We start from the raw sequence: 22891 nt of genomic DNA, 5'->3' as shown, positions 1-22891 counted from the left end.
GATACCTGTCCTTCAAGAAGACATTGAAAAAATGGTTATCACCACTCCATTTGGATTATTTGAGTTCCCGTATATGGCATTTGGCTTAAGTAATGCCATTCAAACATTGAAAATAATAAAAATTCTACTTATAAGTTCATCTAAAGAGCTATTCTGTGATGTATCTACAAAACTTACTGGCCCGCACATCCCTTTTCCTTATAGAAAATCAATTTTTATATTCATTCTCTGTCCCATCCTAGAGTAAGAAGCACAACTAAGTTGGTGACTCAAAGGTTTATATGGCCAAATGTAAAAAGAGGTTTAAGTTGTGGACTCAAACTTGCGTAGACTGTAAAAAAAAATCCAATTACATACTAAATCACCTCTTACAAACTTCCTTATTCCAGATCAACGGTATAAGTAAACCAATATCAACATCGTGGACCCATTGCCTTTGTGCAAAGGATTTTGTTATGTGTTGACAGCAATTAATTGGTTCTCTCTTTGGTTAGAAGCTGTTCCTATTGAAGATCAATCTGCTGATACTGTGGCTAAGGCATTGGTAAACCCTTGGTTTTCTCGTTTTGGTATACCTTCTCAAATAACTACTGACCAACGAAGACAGTTTGAAAGTCAATTTTTTTCAATCCCTAGGAAAGTACTTTGGATTTAAACATGCTAGTACCTCAACTTATCATCCTCAACCAAATGGATTAATTGAAAGACAACACAGGACAATGAAAATAGCACTAAAATGTCATCTTCTGCAACATAAATCATGGGTGGAAGCCTTACCTTTGTTCTTTTGGGTATGCGGACAGCATTAAAAGACGACCTACAATGTTCTGCTGCTGAACTGGTTTGGTTTATGGATCACCTCTAACACTCCCTGGCGTTTTCTTTAATGAAGATACAAGCAAATGCATTAGTCAGCAAGAGTTTATGCTTATCCTTAAAAGTGTGATCAGTAAACTACAGCCAAGACAAACTTATACTCATGGTTCACCTAAGACTTTTGTTCCACAAAAACCATTTACTGTTTCTCCGACACGATATGTCGTTGGGTTCACTTAACCCTAATTTTTCAGGACCCCACAAGGTGTTGACTAGATATGAAAAATGTTTTAAAATTCAAGTGAACAAAAAAAAAAAAACAAAAGTTTAAATTGATCGTTTGAAACCAGCGTTTCTTCTTGAAGATTACATTCCAGAAAAAGGAAAAAAAGAGAAATCACAAGACAATCCGACAACAAAAATAAGTCAATCCACACAGCAGACAAACCGCACAAGGTTCAAAGATCGAGATTTGTTCGTGTGGTAAATAATTCCTCACTTAAAGTGAGGGACTCATTCTGGAGGGGGGGGAGGGGATTCTGCACATCTTCAGGCAAATAACTATTTAACAGTATGCGTAGATCTTCCTTGCGATGCACAGGAGCTGAGAAAAAAATGCTTTCAATAAACATTCTTGTCTATTGTAGTGTCTACTCTTCCTTCTGGTCTTTGCCATCATATTAAATGTCAGTTATTCCTAACTAAATATTTTACATACCTATGTTGATTTGATTATTGTTAATGTTTGTTTTTGTTAACAGTTTAGTTTTACATTGAACTTTATAAAAAATCTTGAATTCAATACAACTATTGATTTAGGCTAATCATTTACTTTACTATTAATATACATAATTAGCCCAATGTTAAATCTCCATAAGCAAAGTTGAATTTTCATTTTTGACCCACTTAACATAAATGTTTTCAAAATGTAAATACAACCTGCACAATAGTACCGATGACCTTTGTTTTGGTACAACCAACGATGTAAAGAACACAACCCACGTGTAAATCGGCACAGTAGTATGGTCAGGGTGTCTGTCGTAAGCTTAAAAATGTTGTCCCATGTTAAATGTTTACACTATAAACTAATACATATGAAAATACTCCTCAATAATATTACATATTAATTTAACATACAAATTAATACATATTAATAAGTTGCATAATATGTAACTTGTGCTTTTTATAGTAGAGGCACTTTTCAGTTGCTGGCTCTTACACTTCAATGAGAGCAATTATCTACACACACCTGTATCATTGGGGAAGGGTACTTGGAGGTGTTCTGGAAGTGTACATCGTTCAGAGTTATATGACCGAGAATTCTGATTCTGGTGATATCCTTGAAAGGTACTCTGTGTTTGTAGGAGTCGTAGTGCTGACCATCCACAGCCACCTGACAGAATCACACCAGGTGAAGATTAGTATTAATGATAGATTGTGTGGGTATAGAACAAAAGATAAAATTTTTAAGGCATTGCCACCCCTTTTATTGTTTACTAGCTGGCCCGACAGACGTCGTCCTGTCCTATTGTGGTTTTATGTCACATGCTCGTTCATTTTCAAGATGAGCTCGTTCGCATGGCTCAATCCCGACCTGGTTGAAGTTCGTTCGCTACGCTCACTCATCTTTAGGTTGAAGCTCGTTCGCTGCGCTCACTTGCCTTCAGGTTAGCTCGTTCGCTACGCTAACTCGCCTCCAGGTTGAAGTTCGTTCGCTACGCTCACTCACATTTTGGTTGCAAATTAGCTATTCTCATAACTAAAAAAAATATAGTGCTGCACCCTGTTGGTAAACCTATTAACTTATTAATGTTATTGAACATCACAGAATCAGAAAGTTTAGTTGAACCAGCTGTTAAGATTCTTTAATTCCATTTAAATATGAGTACTCATAAGGTTAACATGGGAAACTCCAGAGCCACTGGGGCGGAGCCCTTTTGACGGATCTGCACCAAACTTCACACAAACCATCCTTGAATAATGCTTAATAATGCCTGAAATCTTCATTACAATCTGTCGAGCGGTTTTGGAGTCCATAAAGGACAAACATACATTGGATTTTATAGATATAGATAGATAATACTTTGATAATGGTTTTTATGTTTACTTACATATTTAACATTGGGGAACTTAAACATTGTTGAGTGCACAGGTGTGCTGCGATTGGGGTTGAATATAAAAATGTGGACTTATTCAAAAGTAAATGATTTTTCTGTGCTGCACTCTGTGGAGAAATTGTGGCAATATTTCAAATGATGACTAATACAACATGTAGTGATTATTCAAAAATACAAAACAGTTGCCGGGTAACAGATAGTTATATTTTATTTGTAAACATTGTAGTTCAAAAAGTCTATTAAGGCTGGGTTGGGTTAGGTTAGGTTAGATTAGATTAGATTATGTAACATAATTTGTTATTTAGTTTCATGGTTTGTACTTTACTGTTTGGTTGTATATCTAGCTAACGAGTTCTCTTATAAAACCGATTTATGAAATCATACAGCAAGTTTAGTTGGTTTGGTTAGTTTAGAACGGTTTCATTTCATAATGAACTATTATTTTTTCCTCTGGGAATCGTACAGCAAGTTTGGTTAGTTTAGAACAGTTTCATTTCATAATCAACGATCATTTTTTTCTCAACAAGTGAGTGTTCATAAGATCTACATGTTAAAATCTTAACTGCAGTACTTTGCTATTAAAAACGGGTTTTTACGAGAAATACAGAGGGAATTCAGGTTAAATTGAGGGAATTCTAGGGGTAATTGTGGTACAGTGACCTGTCACTGCAACTGCATTGCTATTGTTTTGGTTTGTGGTAAAACAGATCAACAGATGATGTAACTGTACAGATTTCTGATTGGCAGATTATTTCTTTCGTGTAGTAATCTGATTGGCTTGTGGTTTCGTTGTTAGTTGTTTGTTTTGAACAGTCTCCATGACTCCATGTTGTTAGTTCAAAGTGAAGTAGTGACCAAGGAGGACGTAGCTCAAATTTGTGTTTAATTTTCATTCTTATTGTGTCGGAAAATCGTGTTCGGACATTAGGTAGAAAACGGGGTGATTCCTGGTGAAATATGTGGATACCTATCAATATGTATTTGTTCGACGAAGTTATTTTAATTTTCGTTGTAGGCTAATTGCTGTTGCTGGTTGGCTATCGGTCAACCAAAGACATGGTGCTCTCCGTGCTTGCCGGTTTTGGTTATCTTTGACTTTGAGTGAGACAGCAGTAAATTATATGTCGAGTGCATATTCCTTGTGAATTTTTCACATCGATGTAGTGAATCTAACATTCTTGAAGTGTGGAATTGTGTAAAATTGGTGTATATTGAGGTTTTGGAGGAACTGTTGTTAGGGTCGGTTTTATTCAATTCCAGTCCATATTTAGGACTGGAATTGCTTTTCCCCCAATTATTATCCTCCAAAACTTCATTTCATACACTTTTTACACAATTTCACACTTCAGAAAGTGCTTTTAAGCTGGGGTCTGAGTCCTAAATTTTTACCAACCTTAAACTCGGCTTCGGTGATGTAGAATTCGAGGTAGAACGGCTGTCCTCGACGGAACGGAAACTTTTCAGCAACTGATCGCTCCTTATCACCCCTCTTTTCCAAAAAGTTACTTTTGTATGTGTATTCTTTTTTAACATTTGAAACAAATTGGAATGCAACGGGAAACCAATAATCTTCTCCTTCATTTCCAATCAAGAATTCCACTTCAAACCTGTAATGGCCGGAGATTAGTTTGTCTAGTGCCATTGATTCAGACCAATAGGCTATAGTGAATGGATGAAATGTGTTTATTTCCACATAATATATACATAAAACAAAAACATACTTTTAATAGGTACAAAATATACTTACAAAATAAAACCAAGACTAAGAATGAAAAAGAACATTTCTGTATAAATTCATTCAATTGATTATATGAAATACAGCTGGCATAGGCAAGTGCTGCCTGTGCGTCTGCTGGGTTTATATTTAATTAATTATTATATAGTAACCAACTCATATTGAATTATTGCCTATAAAAAAGATTAATAATGGAATAGGTAGACTGTTACTTAACAAATTATTAGTTTAGAGAAGGAGATTTATATGAATTCACTGAAAATTAATTAGGAACTAGAATACATACAGTTTTGAACAGGTGGGAACTTTTTAGTGTGGTGACTTAAGCCTGGTTTACACGGGTCGAGTATGTCAGACGAGCTATTCGGCCCAGTTACTAGGCCCAGTTGTTGATTTGTTCAACTCGTCCGGTACTTGACTGGACTGTCTACACGCATTCCTATTTCAATTATTTCAAACAGGGACAGTGTAGGCACAGAGAAGTAATTTTTATTATTTCAGAATTTCACTATGGTGTAGGGTATTCTGTATACCGTAGCTTTCGAGTTAATTGTTGTTTGAGTTTAAAACTGGCCCTTCAAGAGTTTAATACTGAAGATAGATTAGCCTATTAGATATAAAACTGAATCACCAATTAAATTCAGAGGTTGCTTAAAAGCTTTTTTTGCAAAATAACGGTGATGAAATAGACCAAAGTGAAAGGTGAAAATCTGAAGGATAAAAAGATTTGTTACAAATTACCTACTATAGGTACTGTATTTCTTTAAAATAATATATAAAGGCAGCCAAAAGTTGCCTCCAAATTAAAAATTTGAAAACACCGTTTTCAATGTGTTCATTGCATAAAACACATTTTTAGGGAGTGAGCTTTCTAACGACCCATTGATAAATAAAATCGGTCCAGTAGAACTGTAGATCTTGTACAACAATTTTGAAAACTGAATTCAATAAGAGTAGATTTACGAGACAATGCAACACAATACTGTGTTCAACTTGTACTTGAACAAAATCACTTGTACTGTTCAAATAAACCATTGAGCATTGAGGGTGAGATAGGCCTACACTGCTCACTGAACTAGCCTCAATACTGATCGTTGTATGTGATTGACTCACTCAGCGACCACAAAAAATAAATCGCTGGACTCACTTGGTATCAGTAAACAGGTGTTTCGCGGGTAAATCGTGGTGGTGGGGGTAGCTACTGGGCCGAGCAACTCGGTTTTCAACTAAATTACTCGACTCGCTCTCAACTGACCTCTTTTTATCAACTCGCCAGTTGCTCGACTCGCCTGCATGTCTACACCATGCGAGTTAAAGAGCGAGTGGCAACTCGCACACTGACTCGCCCGCCGTACTCAACCCGTGTAAACCAGGCTTTAGAGACAATATCAGCAAGGATCATGACCTGATGGATTAAAGCTGTAGCTTTTGTACATTTCTTCCATACTCTAAAAACACACAATTTATAGGGGATTCCCGATTTTTAGGTCCACCATCTTGAAATACGACACCATCTTTGTTTTCTTTAGAGGAATTGAACTATTCGTTGAAAATTACCATATCACCCAAAAGGACACATTTACGCTATTTTGTATACAAAATATTTTGTTCACAATTAAATTTGCTATAGGCCTAAAATGAGATTAAAACCATTTTAATAACTTTTACCTACGACCAGTGTTGCCAGATTGGCCGGTGTAAATTATCGTACGAGCAGTCCAAAATTATCGTATTTTGGGCAAAATTATCGTACACACAATTTTCTTTTATATTTTAATGTAAAACAAGCAAGTCGATGATGGAATGACCGAAATTTTACTCTATTTGTCTCTGTCGCCCATTGTTTTTGCTCTACAAGCCTACCACTGAGCTAGAAAAATATAAATTCTACCGGAGGCAGCACACTATCACGGAGTTAAAGGCGGCCATGATCACACACACTACTACACACACACGGAATCTGCATCTCTGCTAGAAAAAAATGAAATGCTGTAAAATTATGGAATTTTGGTTCTCAACTTGAAACATCAACTAGCTCATTGCTTTTAATTTCATTCCCCTACTGCCAATATACTGAGTACAATAATTAATTGAAGGTACAATGTAATCTACTTCTAGTACAAATGGTGGCCAACTTCCCTCAAAATAGAGGTGGGTCGAAGTATCAGTAGTCGCTACTTTGTACTAGGTACTCGCGATTCCAAAAGTACCTAGATACTGAAAGTGTCGAGTACCAGATACAAAGTAATCGCGATTACTTTTAGTATCTAGTTTTGTAGATGTACGAGTGAGGTTAGCGATTACTCGTGTACTCCCTGTTACGGGTAGTACTAGACGAGTACTCGAGTAGTCGAGTACAAGTACCAGACGAGTACAAGTACTAGACGAGTACAAGTCATAAACGATTCCTTTGTATCGAAGTGTTGACTCAGACTGTCTACTGTTGCTTTAACAGTGTTACAAGTATCGAGTACAGTCTAAAAGTCTGATGATAGTTTCTAATCACACTTCTCTTGATTTTAAAACTACAGACAAAAAAGAAAATATTTGTTTCATGTCTAAACGACAAACGTTTAATAATATAAAGAACCCGTAGGCCTACTTCAATTCCTGGATTAAGAAATAAATTTAACTTATTCATAAAAACATATTTTTGTTTTATAGAGCCGACAAATATTATATTCTCTAGTTATACAATTGACTCGGTTAGTAGGCCTCTGGCCTAGTACTGTTAAAAGTATACATATTGATGGTAGTACATTGTACTCGGGAGTTGTTAGTGGAATTGGGTACAAGACGTACTCAAGTAGGAATCGCGAGTACAATGACACAGGTGTCAGGTAGGAGTTGTGTTGAAAAGTAATCGCGAGTACAAAGTACTCGCTACTCGGTATCAGGTACTCAGCTGTACCAGTATCGGTTGTATCTGGTACTGGAAAGTAATCGTTTGGTACATCTCTACCTCAAAATTCTCCTATAAACACTTAATTTGGTAGCCAATGGTAGCTCTCTAACACAGCTGATGCCTTTGCAAGGTAGCCTGATCGAACAGCAACGAAGTGATGTTACCGTTTTTCAATATATTAAAAGTGGGAAATGTGTTTAAATGTATAATAATCAATATGAAATCGTTTATTTTCTATCCCCCAAAAAATAATCGTACATTATGACAAAAAATCGTACACAACGTCAATATTATCGTACAATTTTCAAAATTATTTTTTATGGGGAAGGAGCAAAAAAATCGTACAAATACGATAATTATCGTACACCTGGCAACACTGCCTACGACCGTTTTTTAAAGTAGCCATTTCAGTTCTATTCTTAGAATTGAAAAGTTTCACTTAACAGCTGTTTACTTTCATAACAGCATAGTTTCATTTCATAACATCATAGTTTTTTCTCATAACAACACGGGTAACGGACCAATGAGGTTGAAGTATTGAGAGAAAAGAAGTAAAATTGTAATGTTTCAAACGTCACCTAATCAGATGATCAGCTGATCAGTTGACAATTATAATTGTTGATCAGAATTATTCCTGTTGATACTCGCGTATTCGTAACCTAAGTTGGTGGAAGTTGAAGGAAGGTAGATTATTAACTGATTTGAAAATTTCAATTAGTGAAAGTGAAGTTGACGAGATGGAAATTGTGCTGGTCTCTGGATCCTCTTGATCTGTCTTTAATATAAATCATATGATTTATTTACATCTTATGTTATATTGGGAAGTGTTTGTAAACAAGGAGTATTGTAGTTGAATGGTTTAATATGTTAACACAATAAATACATTATTAATTATCACTGCATTAATCTCGGGAATAACTCATGGTGTCAGACAGGAACTAACCATGCCAAATAGAAAGATCAGAAAGTCACGAAGATACCAGGCTGATGCAGAAACTGAAGAAGATGAAAAATCAGGTAACCAGCAAAGTTCTACTACAGTGACTCACAAATCTGATATGATGCCTCATGGCAGGTACATTTACGTGCCGCCACCTTTTGATTGTTTTTTTTTTTTTTTTTGAAAGCCGGGAATCTGATTGGACATCCTGGATAAGGAAATTTGAACGCTATAGGGTCGCTTCACTTTTAAACCATGAACCTCAGGAAACTCAGATCAGTTCTTTATTACTTGCCATGGGTGATGATGCTGAATATATTTTTGATTCATTTGGGCTGTCTAACGCCTCTTATGATGAGGTTGTACGCAATTTTAATAATTACTTTAACAAAGCTGTCAACATTGTTTATGAAAGAGCACGGTTTAATAAGAGGAACCAGCTTGAAGGGGAATCTTTCGAACTATACTTAACAGCTCTTCATAGATTGGTCAAAAATTGTAACTTTGGGGCACTTAAAGACGAGATGCTACGTGACCGCATCGTGGTTAGGGCACGTGACAGCAAACTTTCAGAATCATTGCACATGAATAGCAACCTGTTGTTGAATGAAGCAGTAGAAAAAGCTAAGCTATGGGAATCGGTTAAAATACAGCAAGGAATGATTAGGGGTGTGACGTCAAAGGACATTGACGCTATTTCAGCCCCATATGATAAATCCTCGTCCTCAGGCTCCCGACATGATAAGTCCTCGTCCTCAGGCTCCCGATATGACTATTCCTCGTCCTCAGGCTCCCGACATGATAAGTCCTCGTCCTCAGGCTCCCGATATGACTATTCCTCGTCCTCAGGCTCAAGTTCTAAATGTAATCAAAGTATAAGTAAAGAAGTGAGAAGTTTCAAATGTTTTCGTTGCGGGGACACTAACTATCATTCCAGAGAAAACTGCCCAGGATACCAAGTACGTTGTACGTATTGCAATGTAGTAGGACATTTTGAACGATGTTGCAAAAGAAAGAAGAAAGAAGTTATAGAGATTGAGGCATTTGAAGAAGAATGTTCTGGTAGTGACACTAAGGCCCTTATTAGACGAGGCAGCCAAGTTGCGCAGCCAGCCGGGCAGCCAGTCGGCCAGCTAGTCACTGGGCATTGGTTCTTATGGAGCTTATTACACGAGGGCAGCCAGTTGCGCAGCCACTGTTTGGCTGCCGGCTGGTTGCCGAGCCCGGCGACCGCACAGGCAACCACTGGCTGCTCGGTCTGGTTGCGCTCCTGTGTAGCTTACGGATCTTATTACACTGGGCAGCCAGTCGCCCTCTGCCACACACATCAGTAGTAGATAATCACTCGTGGAAGTGCGTTTATCTCTGCCGGTCACATCATTGTGTGTTGTTTTCCTCAGTATTCTTGTGATATAATTATGTAATTGGTGTAATATAATCCTTTTTCTGTTCTTGATGAAAGAATAGGATGTATATGCATTCTTCTCTTCCTTTCTTTTTCATGAGTAGCAGCAGAAGCAAATATTCATCTCGCATTCTGACAGCGTCTCTCCCCAACAGAACTGTTCCACCAACACTGTTCCAGTGTCAACAAGAGACTGGCCTAGTTGGTAATTTTGTGGTTGCCCTGTGGCTGCTCTACTGGTTGCTCTACTAGTTGCTACGCTAGGCAGCCAGACAGGCGACTGGCTGCCCGGCTGGTTGCGCAACTTGGCTGCCTCGTCTAATAAGAGCCTAATTCTTCGCTGGGTACTGTTGAGTTCTCAGTCTTAATCTGTCTTTAATATAAATCATATGATTTATGTACATCTTATGTTATATTGGGAAGTGTTTGTAAACAAGGAGTATTGTAGTTGAATGGTTTAATATGTTAACACAATAAATACATTATTAATTATCACTGTATTAATCTCGGGAATAACTCAGAAATGATAGCACAAACTGTTTGTGCTAATCTTTTGCCACCAAAATCGAAACCAAGGTATGAAATTACATACCAGCAATTCATGGACGAAACAAAATAAGGTTGATAAATTGATAAATGAAAATGTGCTTCTGGTTTATTTTTAAAACCTCCTAGCCACCTTTTCATCCAACTCGTTGTGGACCACATATTCGATGCTGAAATCTAACTGTAAATTAACTGTTTCACTATATTGCATATTTTATGCAATATTTTTAGTTGTAAAAAAAAATGCAATATTTCCTTAATTGTAGAGTGGAAATGAAAACCGGGCTAAGTGCCAAAAAATAAAAAAATGTGTCAAATTGTGTGCTATCTGCCAAGCCCAATACGTTAAAAAGCGGGTTATCTGCAAAACAATAGCTCAAAGACGTTTAAACAGTGGCCGCTAGAATGCGCATGGGTCAACTTCATCAGCTGAGGAAATGAAAACCGGGCTATGTGCCAAGCGTCTTTACAACCCATTTTGAGGCTATGCAATGTTCCGGCAGTGTTGGTAGAGGTGTAAACATGAGTTTATGCTTAAAATGGGTGATACAGAGTTAGTAGAAATTAATCCTAAGAAGAGACGTCCTAAAAAAAAACATTCAGTGAATTGGAGCCATGTAAAAAATCAAAGTTTTAAAGAAAATGTGCAGCTAGAGGCTCTGAAACACCTACCACAGTCCTTGAATCCTATAAACAAAATGAAAAAAGAGAAGAAAGATTACCTTAAGAATATGAAGGAAGAATATGTAAACACTTTTACAGAGAGTTAACTGTTTAATTTTTAGACCTAAAACCAACACATTTGTCGTTTACCCTTTTATGTTTTTTTTACGGGTTTTATGATGTTTTATGTTAATAAAACTTGATTTCAATATTATTTTGTTTGATTTTTATTTTACCCGTCTGAAATGTTAAAATATTTAGAATCTTTTATGTTTACTAACTCTGCACATACCCCGTTTTATGGTTTTGAAGTATAGGTACTTAGCTCGCTTTTCACCACTATGATTATGGACATACCCCTTGTCTCAAATGTGTAACTTTATAAATTTATAAATTTTATTAGTGACTTTTAAAAAGAGTTTTTTCATGAAATTATGATTACTCATCTTTTGTTGTAGCTACTGTAAATAATCTGGTATAAAAAAATTAACGGCAATGGTTTTATAGATATTTTTTGCAATAACTCAAAAAGATATTTTTGGCACTTAGCCCGGTTTTCATTTCAACTCTACAATTGTACCTGATATTTATGGTAAGAATGCTGCGCTAGTAGAACCTATTCCCTGAAAAAAGTAACGTGTTATTTAACGAAGTTTTACAAACACTTAATAACATGAAATTCGTTGCATCACTTTCAGTGGCAATGACAATAAACGAAAACATAACCTCTCTAAGAAGTTATGAGTAGTGATTGTTAGAAATTAAAACCCAGATTTTTAGTAATTAAAAAACGGTCCTAGGTAAAAGTAGTGTACGCAACTTGCGTAATAGTCTTTACAATATACTCGTAGAAGTGTTTAAGGCACGAGCCTTGGCGAGTGCCTTGTATTTTCTAATCGTGACTAACTTAACGCAATCGTTGCGTAAACTACTAAAATAGTCTTGAAGATAAAAACTGTTAAGTTGAAAATTTGATATATTCCTCTACGCTACATGTAGTTTTTGCTATATATCACCCAAACAGTCAAGGCTACGTATGTGTTATAATAATATATTTTATTCGTAATAAAATTTTCTACAAAGTTAAATAAAAATATCTTAAGTAGCTTAAACAGTTTTTAAGATAGTTTTAGATCAGTTTTTAACTGATTTTTATGAAACTTGCTTTGTATGTTAAGGTAGAAAAGACCCGTGTGTGAAAAAAAGTTCATCAAGATTCAACCTACAATTTCAAAATGATGGCCATTAAAACATTTAAACTTAAATTACTCAAAACTGGCTGGTTTTTTGAAAATATTCCAAGTACAATTTTAATTATCTATTATTTTAATTAGTATTATTTTAATTATCCTTTGGCATTTTTAATTACTCGTATCTATCAAACGATACCAAGTTCAAAAAGATCAAATAAGAAATAGCTGAAATATTAGGATTTTTAGTTGTAAACGGGGCAAACCTGACTATCTTCTGCCTTATTCTACCCCATTTTAGCAATAAAAGTGTTAGCAATAAATTTTATTCAGTGTGTAGTACTGTAATAGAGCGGAGCGAAGCGAAGCTCGTTGGGATCGGCTTCAATACAAACTTCCATAGACACAAAACAAAAACACAAATCACTCAAAATGGCTTTACTTATTTTAGCCAAACTTTCCACGATGCTTTGTTTCCACAAGAAGGAATTCGGAAGATTTAAGACCAAACAATTTCAATTTTTGATAATCTATATAAATAAAATTACAGATTTGTCTGTACATTGCGTAGAATCATGCAATGTTAGGTTATTTTTACGTTTCATAGCCTAAGAAAGCCAAAACGAGTCTTCTCAATTTCTGTATGTCTGTCTGTTTGTCTTGTCATTGTGTCATTCTGTATGGACTCCAAAATGTTAGTTTTTACTATGAAAAAGATAAAACATTAAGTGAAAGATTTGTTTAGCAAACCATCATGAATTTTTAAAGCTTTACGTTGTTAACGTATAAACTTTTTGTGGTCTTTGTATTTATTTACTTAATTATATATTTGCCAACGGATTCACACGAATTTTACAGTTGGATTACAAGTTGTGAATTGCTCAATATGACTAAATAGCCTATAAATAAAACGAATATCAAAAGTAACAATAATAAGAATACATAGTACATGCAAATACTTGGACAAAGAAAGAACTAAGAGTAACGAGTAGTAAATACACAAGTTGGTTGAATAACAATAATAATGAAAATATGTATACAATAAATGTCACATTGACCAATCTAGGAAATAATAAATAATAAAGACAACAACAACCATGATGAATATTTTCGTGAAAACAAAAATAATATGGCAATGATAAATATTTGAAGTGAATAGTTATTGTACATTATTACCCATCTAAATATTCTTTTGTACTTCGTTTCATAATTTATGCCGTCATTTCAACAACATTTCGAGTCATTTTCGGACTAAGCAAAGCAAATTTAAATTGTCATTCCATACGGCATTTTCACTGCACGATAAGTAGACCTAAATACGATTATCATAAAATTTGACGACACTATCAAACATTTCAAATAATTATTTTGTAAATACTTTGCTTTGGTTGGTTAAAGCGTAGCAAATCCCCTAATTCAATTCTGTGTTTGTGTGTGTTAGGTCTGTTGGTAACGCATTAATGTCCTTATATCTCAGTGTTTCGTGGATCAGACAAGAGCACCTTTGAAAATCTCAATCCTCTTTCATACGGTAGAAATAATACAAGCTTTTTACGTCTTAAAAGTTTTGAAAGGGTATCATGGAAAGTTAAGTATTCTAGCTGTACTTCAACTTTTAAACCTACAAATTGTAACCCATCTGAACATACAACTAGACATTTCACCTTAAAATTTTCGCCAGACGAAAAATTCCCCAAAACGCCAATCGTTTAACTAAATCAAACTGAGAGGAAGACTGAAGACATAGGTATTGTAAGTTATAGCATCTTTTTTTATCACATGAAATATATCACTTCCAATCATAGCACAGTCTGTGAGTGGCTTATTCAATTATGTTCCATATTATATAAAAAAGCTACATTTGGTGCATATTTATAATAATTCTACTTCATTACCAACATACTTGTTATTCTGTAAAATATATATTCACGTATCCTCTATACTCTATTTTTTCATTTTAGAAACACTAGTATGAATAGGAAGTTAACATAACATCGTGATCTGTTAAAACACCCATGAAATCGTCATACTTATCAATTTTATCAATGCTAATGGAAATGCTAATGGAATCAACGTCTATTAGTTGTGTCCAATGACATTAAAGTGGCAAAGAAATACCCTGACCGCACTATACCTGCAGACTAAGCGAATTTCCATGTGCCTCTTAGGATTTTTAATTAAATCTTAAAACATTAGGATTTACCTATGTTTGCTGATACAAGGAGGGTAACAACGTTTTTTTTTGTAAAATATCAATAGCTTAGTAAAACAAATTGTCAAGTTTGATCAAAATATATCTATAAACAAGCAAACTACATCATTTTACAATATTCTCAATAAAAATAGGATTGGAATTTAAAAAATGTAATTGTTTAATTTTCTCCGTAACAAATAACTGTACAAAAACACTTTTAATACTAAATTATAGATTTTTTTAGCAATTTAACATGGTTTAGAAGAGGCTCATTTTGAGTTTTGAGGGTCAAAAGTAAGAAAAACCTATATTTACCCCACAAACCCCTGTTCCCATGGTCCGATCATGCAGTTTCGCGAACTCATTTCAACCCAAATTTCATCGAAATCGGGGGAAAATTACTCAAGTTATCGCGTTTACGGGCAGATATAAATAGTTTTGAACGGACGGACGGTGTTTTTGGCCTCTGGGGACATCAAATTAAAAAAGTAAATCGGTCCCGGGTATGTCTTACCATGAGACCTACGGTAATAGCAACTTCCCTATAGAGAAATTCGCTAATACTGCGGGTCACTATAGTTTAACCTACTATTGTAATGGCAAAGATGAGTGCGGAGAATTTGTTTCTTTAGGCTTTTTTTAGGAAATAAACCCTTAAATAATAAACATAAAAATTTGAAAAAATATTTTAACACTTTCTCGTTTGATTGACGAGTATTTTCTTTACTTTCACATAATGTGTGTTTGAAAGTGTTTGAAAATGCAACCAAAGAGGAAATTAAAAAACCCTATATTCACTAATTCAATATACTTTACCAAGTTTTTCACAATGACTTGATTGTTAAGAAGAGCAAAGAGCACGCTGGCAATTTTCTAGTCCTGCAACATCTTGTGTTCTCCGTGTTTGATCCCGGAAACGTAAAGATATTCCTTAAAAGTGTTGTTACTTGCACTATTCGAAGCTCATGTTGCAGCTTAGAAATATCAATTTTACGTATGCTTCAGTTAAGTACTGGTATCTTATGATTACCTATTTTTCAACCCCTGCCCAAGGTTCTACTAGTCTAGGGTCGGCCATTAAATATTTTGGCTAGGGCGGCCAACCTGTCCCAGCACTAATCCTCATGCAACCTGGGACAGGTTGGCCGAGTTTAGGAAAGATGGGGACAAGGAAAGTTAGGGACACGGAAAGTTAGGGCCAAATAGGGGTTCGACCGGGGGGAGGGAGAGATTAGCTGAACTAGGCTCTGAAACGACTCTTTTAGAACGAGTCGTTCTCCTGTTTCAGTTCACAGAGAGCTTAGCTACAGTAACGGGATTGACTTTAAAATCATAATTTGAATATTTCCAAACAGTAAACCTAAAAATGTTAAAAGTCAGAGAAGTTCTGATTGATCCAGGCCTAATCGCCTAGGTTTGCTAGCTTCTTTTTTTACCCATTTTGGGTAAGTTGAATATATATTACAGAAAATATAAACGCATTCTATGCAATAATATTACTGAATATAATGTTATGACACATTGTTAAGATATATTGTTATAATTAGTTTAAAATTAAAATATTTTTGTGATTGTGTAGGCCTACGATAAACGTTATGAAATAAATTGTATTTTTGTTTGCACATTGCGTGTATTTGGTTACTTTTATGTCAGATAGACATTTTATCTCTGAATTTCTGATCCGCTGTCATTTTTTTTTCGGAAACGCTTAAGAAGGCAATATTTTATGCGGCCTACTCTGGGAAAATTATAGGACTGCGCGGTCAAGATTGAATATTTTGACATATATTTTCAACGAAAATTCAGTAATTTTTTTAAGGGGTTCAAATCGGTTTAAAAAGGCTTTGTAAAATTAAAGCGAAATATGTTATATGATATTACCCGATGGTTAAAGATTTTCTGGCCAAGGGATCCTTGGCTGGATCCGCCACGGGATTAAACTCTTTTTTTTATATTCACTAAATTGGTGAAAATGGCCCAATGTATTTTTTTTTAATATGTGTACATACCGGATTGGGGTATAGTTCAGTGGACCTGTGTTTCGTGGAAGGTCTAACATTGGCAAAACTTATCTCGAATTCTCTGAGAGGTTCAGTATTCTATTCAATGAATTTGCAGAACAGGGACATTATGAATGTCGTCCGTTGGGGGGTCTATTTCGTAGAACACTTGGCATTAACGGTCGCATACTATCGAGTTCAAGTAGTTTTGAATGTTTAAATGTGAAATGTGGAACTGGTTAACATTTTAAAAAACTGACCAATTTTATTGTTTAACTATTTGTAACTTCACGGTATACTTGATTTGCTTGTTTCATTTATGGGGAGGGTTTAAAAGCTAAACCTTTAAATAAATTAGACTTAAAAGTAAAATACAAACTATATATCTCTCGGCAATAAATTACCCAACATAGGCTGAGGTAATAAATTAATGTAATAAATTTATAACTTTTTTTAATGTTAAGGTTTTAAATAAACTATAGGTTGTCCAGTGGTCATGTAATTTACAGACTTTTCTATATTGACCCACGCTGTAAATAAAACAGGCGATTGGAATTTTTTCCATTTGTTTTGATTTTGAATATATTTTGCGTTATTTCGTCACCAGCATGGCAACCCAAAAGGTCCATATTAATTTATTAAAATTAAAATTAAATTGTTTGTGTTTTTTTAGCCCATTTTAATTAATAAAGGGATTTTTCACATCTACGGAAAAATATTTTTTCAACAGTATGCGTAGATTTACCCTGCGATGAACACGAGCTGAGAAAAAAGGTTTTCAAGAAACATGCTTGCATATTAATATATAGATGTTAGCTTGGAGTTGGATGGACCGAATTTATTTTCTCTTATAGATAGTTGTAACTAATAGCATATTTCATCGCTAGGGCCTAAAGTGACTCTTTTTGACCATGCGGTGAACTATATTTTTCGTCATATTTCATAATTAATTAACAAACAAAGCTAGAAAACATAATAATTGTTATGTAAAGATAACTTTTCAAAACGAATTCCAGCTTGTTTTGAATTCTGTCAATGCAAATAAGCAGCTGTTTAGTAAGTGATTCAATCATTTCGTCTATTACGATTGTGTTACAGTTCATTGTACCATCGATAGGTCGAGCAATCGATAACAATGGGCTAAACCCTTACCTAATAAATCGATCGATAAATAATTTATATCGATACGATTGCCACAATCGTAATTTACAACTGTTTACAACAGCTGATTTTTACTCCCTAGAGAATAAAAATGATGTTTACTCCCTGACCAAAAATTGATCAAAATGTATTTCTTTGTAGGACTTAGTACTATTGATTCGGTACTACGAGTTATTCTTGCCCGCGAGTCTGTGACATGAGTTAGTTATGTACCGATTGTACTGTTTACTGGTACTTTGAACCAATAATACATTTTTTTCAAAAACCTGTACCGATAACGAACGTGTAAAATTTGTCACTAAATTAATTGTCCTGGAAGTGATTTCAAAACACATCACTGATTGTAAATAACTTATAACTTAAAGATACAAGTGCAATTTTGTGGGAAGAACACATTTCTAAACAGATCGGCATTTGTTTTTAGACGAAATATTATATCGTCACATTATTGGTATTTGGTAAGTGACGTTCGCAGTAAAGAATTGAAGAAAACGTGTCTAATATCATACAAATCAGTGTTTTGAATAATTGTGTATATAAATATTTCAATCAGTATATATTGACGAAGAAGGAATAAATTAGGCCTAAATTACCACCACTTTTAAGAATTCAGAAAAAAATAGTTTTAACAACAGCTGATCCTCCTCAGTGCAAAAAGTTCCTCTTTTGCGATTGCCACGTAAAACCAAAACAATATTTATGTTGGAAATTGGAGGTCAATCACACTCTCGTAACTACACAAAAGTTAACTGACCCGAGTGACCTGACACCCCAATAACTGGCCTGTTTGAAAGGAAAATCTGCAAATTGCAAATGAAGTCGATTCGGAGAAACGTGCGAGGGGATTAACGGGACATTGATGTATTCTGTTCACTCATATTTCCTTTACCTTTCCAAGTACTGAATGTTTCTGGGTTTGCTTGGATTAAACAATAGGTGGAATACTTTGTACCAGATGCCTACGACTACATTTTACAACAGGCATTTCTTTAATCTTTCTCAGTAATAGCTAGTCACGGGTTGTTCCTGAATTATATTGTATTATTGTTCTAATACAAACGAGAGAAATTCGTCCATGTTCACGGTCGTATAACATAAATTGAACGCTATAACATCATCACGAAGTTGATGCTACTGTTTTAGAAATATTCAAGTGCATTTTTGATTTTAAAAATGTATGCTTGAATAATCATTTACAATTCGGGTTTACTCCGTGATTAATAAAATAACCCTACAAATACACTTAAATGTACTAAATCTGTTGTCCCTAAGCTCTACAAATAGTAACCATTTAAACAAGGTGAAAAATGTAAGGGGAGGTAGAACTAGATATAAATACAACAAGTGTGTCGTAGTTACAACCATCGAAGTATATAACACAACAATGTGTTATATACTTCGATGGTTACAACTAGACCTAGGTACAATAACAATAGAGAACGAGTCGATTTAAAGAGTCGTTCTCAGAGCTTAGTCAGCCTCCGTTTGCCTCCCCCTCGGCTCAAAACCCGATTTGTCCCCAAGTTTCCGTGTCCCTAAGTTTCCTCGTCCCCATCTTTCCGGACACCGGTTGGCCGCCCCCGCAGAAATATTTTACGACCGACCCTTGGCGAGGAGACCCTGGGAAAGGTTGTCCTACAATCCGAATAAAGTATGAGTACTACGGTAATAGCTTATTCCCTATATGGGAAATTCGCTAAAAAGCTTGACAAACTTAGGGTTTGCAATCATTTTAATTACGTACCCAATTTGGCCGAAATTTGAAAGAAAAATCCATACAGATAGACTTATTAATTTAGTTAGTCAAACAATTTACATGAAACAGGTTAAGTTCAGAATTTTTACTAACTTATGCCCACTCCACATCAAGAGGAATTATAGAATATTTTGTTGAATTAAATTTCTTCAAGCAGGTTTCTCTAAAAACCAATGAATTTGTTTAAACGTGCTATATTTAATAGACATTGTAAATTACCTCAAAATGAACAAATACTGGAATGTGTATAACACTTAACATTTTTAGCATATTTCGAGGTAGAAACTCGCAAATCATTATGTGATGCATAGTGAATTTTGTGTGGAAAATTTATAAAAAAACATAATGCAATGACCAAAAATTATTCCAGGTTCCAAATCTTTTACACCTTTAGCATTTTTCGTGTTTTTTCTAAAGTGAAAATGCAAACCCTGATCTTGTAACTATCCACCTTTCCAAGCCTACTAGTAGTTTGCATCAATAATTAGGCAAGTGACAAAAATCCACCTGGTTCCAGAATCGACCTCGCTAAGGTAAAACAAGTGACATTCAGATTTGAAGACAAGCACTATAACTACTCAGCTACTTAGACAATAAAGTCCATCCATAATGATATTCCACCTGTGGGTAAAAAGATTATTATTATTTGAAAATAGAACTTGTGTATAAATAAACTAAAAAGTAAGAAAAGTTGATCATACCTATTAGCATTATCATTCACCACCCCTTCAACTATGATAGAAGACTGTTCATCAAGTTGAGACTTCAGCTTGTATACCACATATGTCATCTAAAAACAATTACTTTATTGATACAGTATAACATTAACAATACTATTTTTGATAGCATGAAACCCATAAGGTGCTACTATTCCAGTTCCTTAGCATTTACTTTCGAGGTTACATCACTGAACATGCCTATTGTTCGAGTTATTGAGGCCCTATAATTGAATTAGACTTAGAATTAGGCCCGGTTCACGTTGAATTAGAAGCTTGGCGGATCTGCGTTAGAAATCTATGTATTTTTTCATTCCCAGGTTCCACTGTTCCACTGTTCCACTGTACTTCCACTGTTCAAGGAAGCTAGTAAACTCTAAGGAAGTAAACTGTCGTCCATTGACTGACACAAGAAGAACTGGTAATCCAAAAGTAGAAAACATTTTCCGCAACTCCTTTACTGTACAAGTAGCTGTAGTACATTTCGTAGGCAATACTTCTACCCATTTGGTAAATGCGTCAATGACTAACAGGAAGTAAAGTCTATTTGTAGGCCAGCAAAATCAATGTGAATCCTTTCTCAAGGTCTAGAAGTGGTATCCAAGCATGGTTTACTTCTTTTGTGGTGCATTTTGTTTTTCTCGACACGCTCTGCTTGATGCACTCATCTCCTCGATATCTTTGTCTTGTCCTTTCTATTGTTATTGACAAAAACTTCTGGCTAATGCTTTCGTCAGAAGAATACATTATTTGGGCCACGTCATTGATGAAAAGGGTATTCATAAATGTATTGACAAAGTGGCTGCCATAGCAAAGGCAAGAATACCTGAGAATGTAAGCGAACTCCGGACATTTTTAGGTTTGGTAAACTATTACAACCGATTCATAAAAGACCTAGCAACTCTACTGAAACCATTACATAAACTTTTACAGAAAGGGAACAAATACGTTTGGAATGAACAATGTGAACAGAGTTTTGAACAAATAAAGAAAGTTATCTCCAGTGATACTGTTCTTTGCCACTACAGTCCAGAACCACCGCTAGTATTAGCAACAGACGCATCTCCTGTTGGGTTAGGCGCTGTTATATCACACCGTTTTCCTGATGGGATTGAGAAACCAATTGCTTTTGCCTCTCGAACGTTGACGAAGCCTGAAGAAAAATATAGTCAGATAGACAAGGAAGCAACTGGCATTATTTGGGGCCTTAAAAAGTTCTTTACTTATTGTTACGGTCGCAAATTCACCCTCGTAACCGACCACAAACCACTAGTCACAATCTTCAAACCAGAAAAAAATCTTCCATCCATGTCTGCAACTCGCTTGTTCAATTATTCTCATTATTTATCAGGCTTTGATTACAGCATTGAGTTCAGAAGATCAAATGAACATGGAAACGCTGATTTTCTCTCTAGATTTCCTACTGAGACACAGAATAGTACCTGCATTGACCAAATTGATGTTTTCCTAACAAGTCAGATCAATCAAATGAGTTTGGATCATAAGTTGGTAGCAAAAGAAACTTCCTATGACACGGAAATGAATAAGATAGTACACGCTTTACAAAATGGCCAGTCTGTTGAAAAACTTGGATTTCACGATGGTGAACTGAGTCTTCATGAAGGTTGTATCCTCAAGGGATGGGGGGTTATGATTCCGTAGTCTCTTATTAAAATCGTGTTGAATGAATTACACTTTGGACACATGGGTGTATTGAAAACGATATTTACGGGTTACCCCGTATCCTGATACTCGAATCTCAAAATTAAAAATTAAAAACCTGTTTGATTAGTTGATGTCGCAAATAAATTAAGATAGGCTACTCAATAATAAAATGTTTACCATTAAATTAAAACAGAATGAAGATAATTAACCATTCTCACTAATTTATATATATGGCAAGGGTGTAAAATTGCAGGGGTAAAAATCCGGGGTGTTTTATAATTTGATGTGTTCTGATTAAATTCACAACCGTGAAAATATACGTTTAATTCCGCGTTTAATCCATCGAACTGATTTTGCGAAACTCAAAAGTTCGCGGCCGGATCGTTACCCCCTGGTTTGTGAGGTACGTTCACCCATGGGGCTAAATTCCAGGTGGATAAAAATTCCCCCCCCCCTAGGAGAAGGCTATTTTGGATGAAAACTGGTAAGTTATGGCGTTTGTTGAGTAGCAGTACGTTTTTACCCCCCTCAAAATGTTATACCTCACAGTTGAAAATTGAAGTTTATTTTAGCCGTTGTTACCTTATTTAACTGTATTCAGTTTTAAGCTAGACTTTTTTTCATTAGGCATCCGGGTGAAATGCTGTCACATTGTTCAAAGTTTTGACAAGAAATGTTGATTATATCGAACTGTTATGCACATTGTGAGTATTTCCACAATCTTTGAGTCGACCCTTTTAAAGTAATCGGAAATTATGAGTTATTAGTTTTAAAATAACGCCGTAATATTTCACAATTGGTTTGAATTCGAGTAACAGGTACACTAGTTACCTCAAACACTTTGTAGATCTCCAACATAGGATGTCCAACATCTGTCTGCCCTCCTTCCACAGGTTTTGTCTGAAATTAAGATTCATTGGATGAAATAAAACCAGGTAAAAATTAGCTGTTTTAAAAGTGACAAAAATATACTCTTTTTTCATAGCCTGAACGTGGAGACGTAAATACATTCCAACTCCAACAACGAGTGTCACAACTTATTCTAGCGAATTTCCTATATGGGGAATAAGCTATTGCCGTAA

The 22891-nt window shown here is 35.2% G+C and overlaps 1 protein-coding gene across 2 annotated transcripts in view; it reads right to left on the bottom strand.

The window, feature by feature from the left end:
• LOC128993472 (galectin-8-like) overlaps nt 1-22891 on the bottom strand; it is a 78356-nt gene that overhangs the window by 5863 nt on the left and 49602 nt on the right. The window contains exons 9-13 of one of the 2 annotated variants that reach the window (XM_054417384.1): nt 22641-22709; nt 20130-20218; nt 4327-4540; nt 2066-2209; nt 818-881 (exon numbers count right to left, since the gene is read on the bottom strand). In XM_054417384.1, the coding sequence (XP_054273359.1) occupies nt 849-881; nt 2066-2209; nt 4327-4540; nt 20130-20218; nt 22641-22709 (549 nt within the window). In that variant the 3' untranslated portion in view covers nt 818-848. Of the gene's footprint in view, nt 1-817; nt 882-2065; nt 2210-4326; nt 4541-20129; nt 20219-22640; nt 22710-22891 lie in introns of those variants that run through there. The other variant, XM_054417383.1, reaches the window with a different exon arrangement.

Source organism: Macrosteles quadrilineatus, unplaced genomic scaffold, assembly GCF_028750875.1.
Source record: "Macrosteles quadrilineatus isolate MER2022 unplaced genomic scaffold, UCM_ALF_1.0 Scaffold_4__1_contigs__length_99947679, whole genome shotgun sequence".
Lineage (NCBI taxonomy): Eukaryota > Metazoa > Arthropoda > Insecta > Hemiptera > Cicadellidae > Macrosteles > Macrosteles quadrilineatus.
The sequence above is the reverse complement of the archived record's forward strand: the minus strand, read 5'-3'. Positions and strand labels throughout refer to the sequence as shown.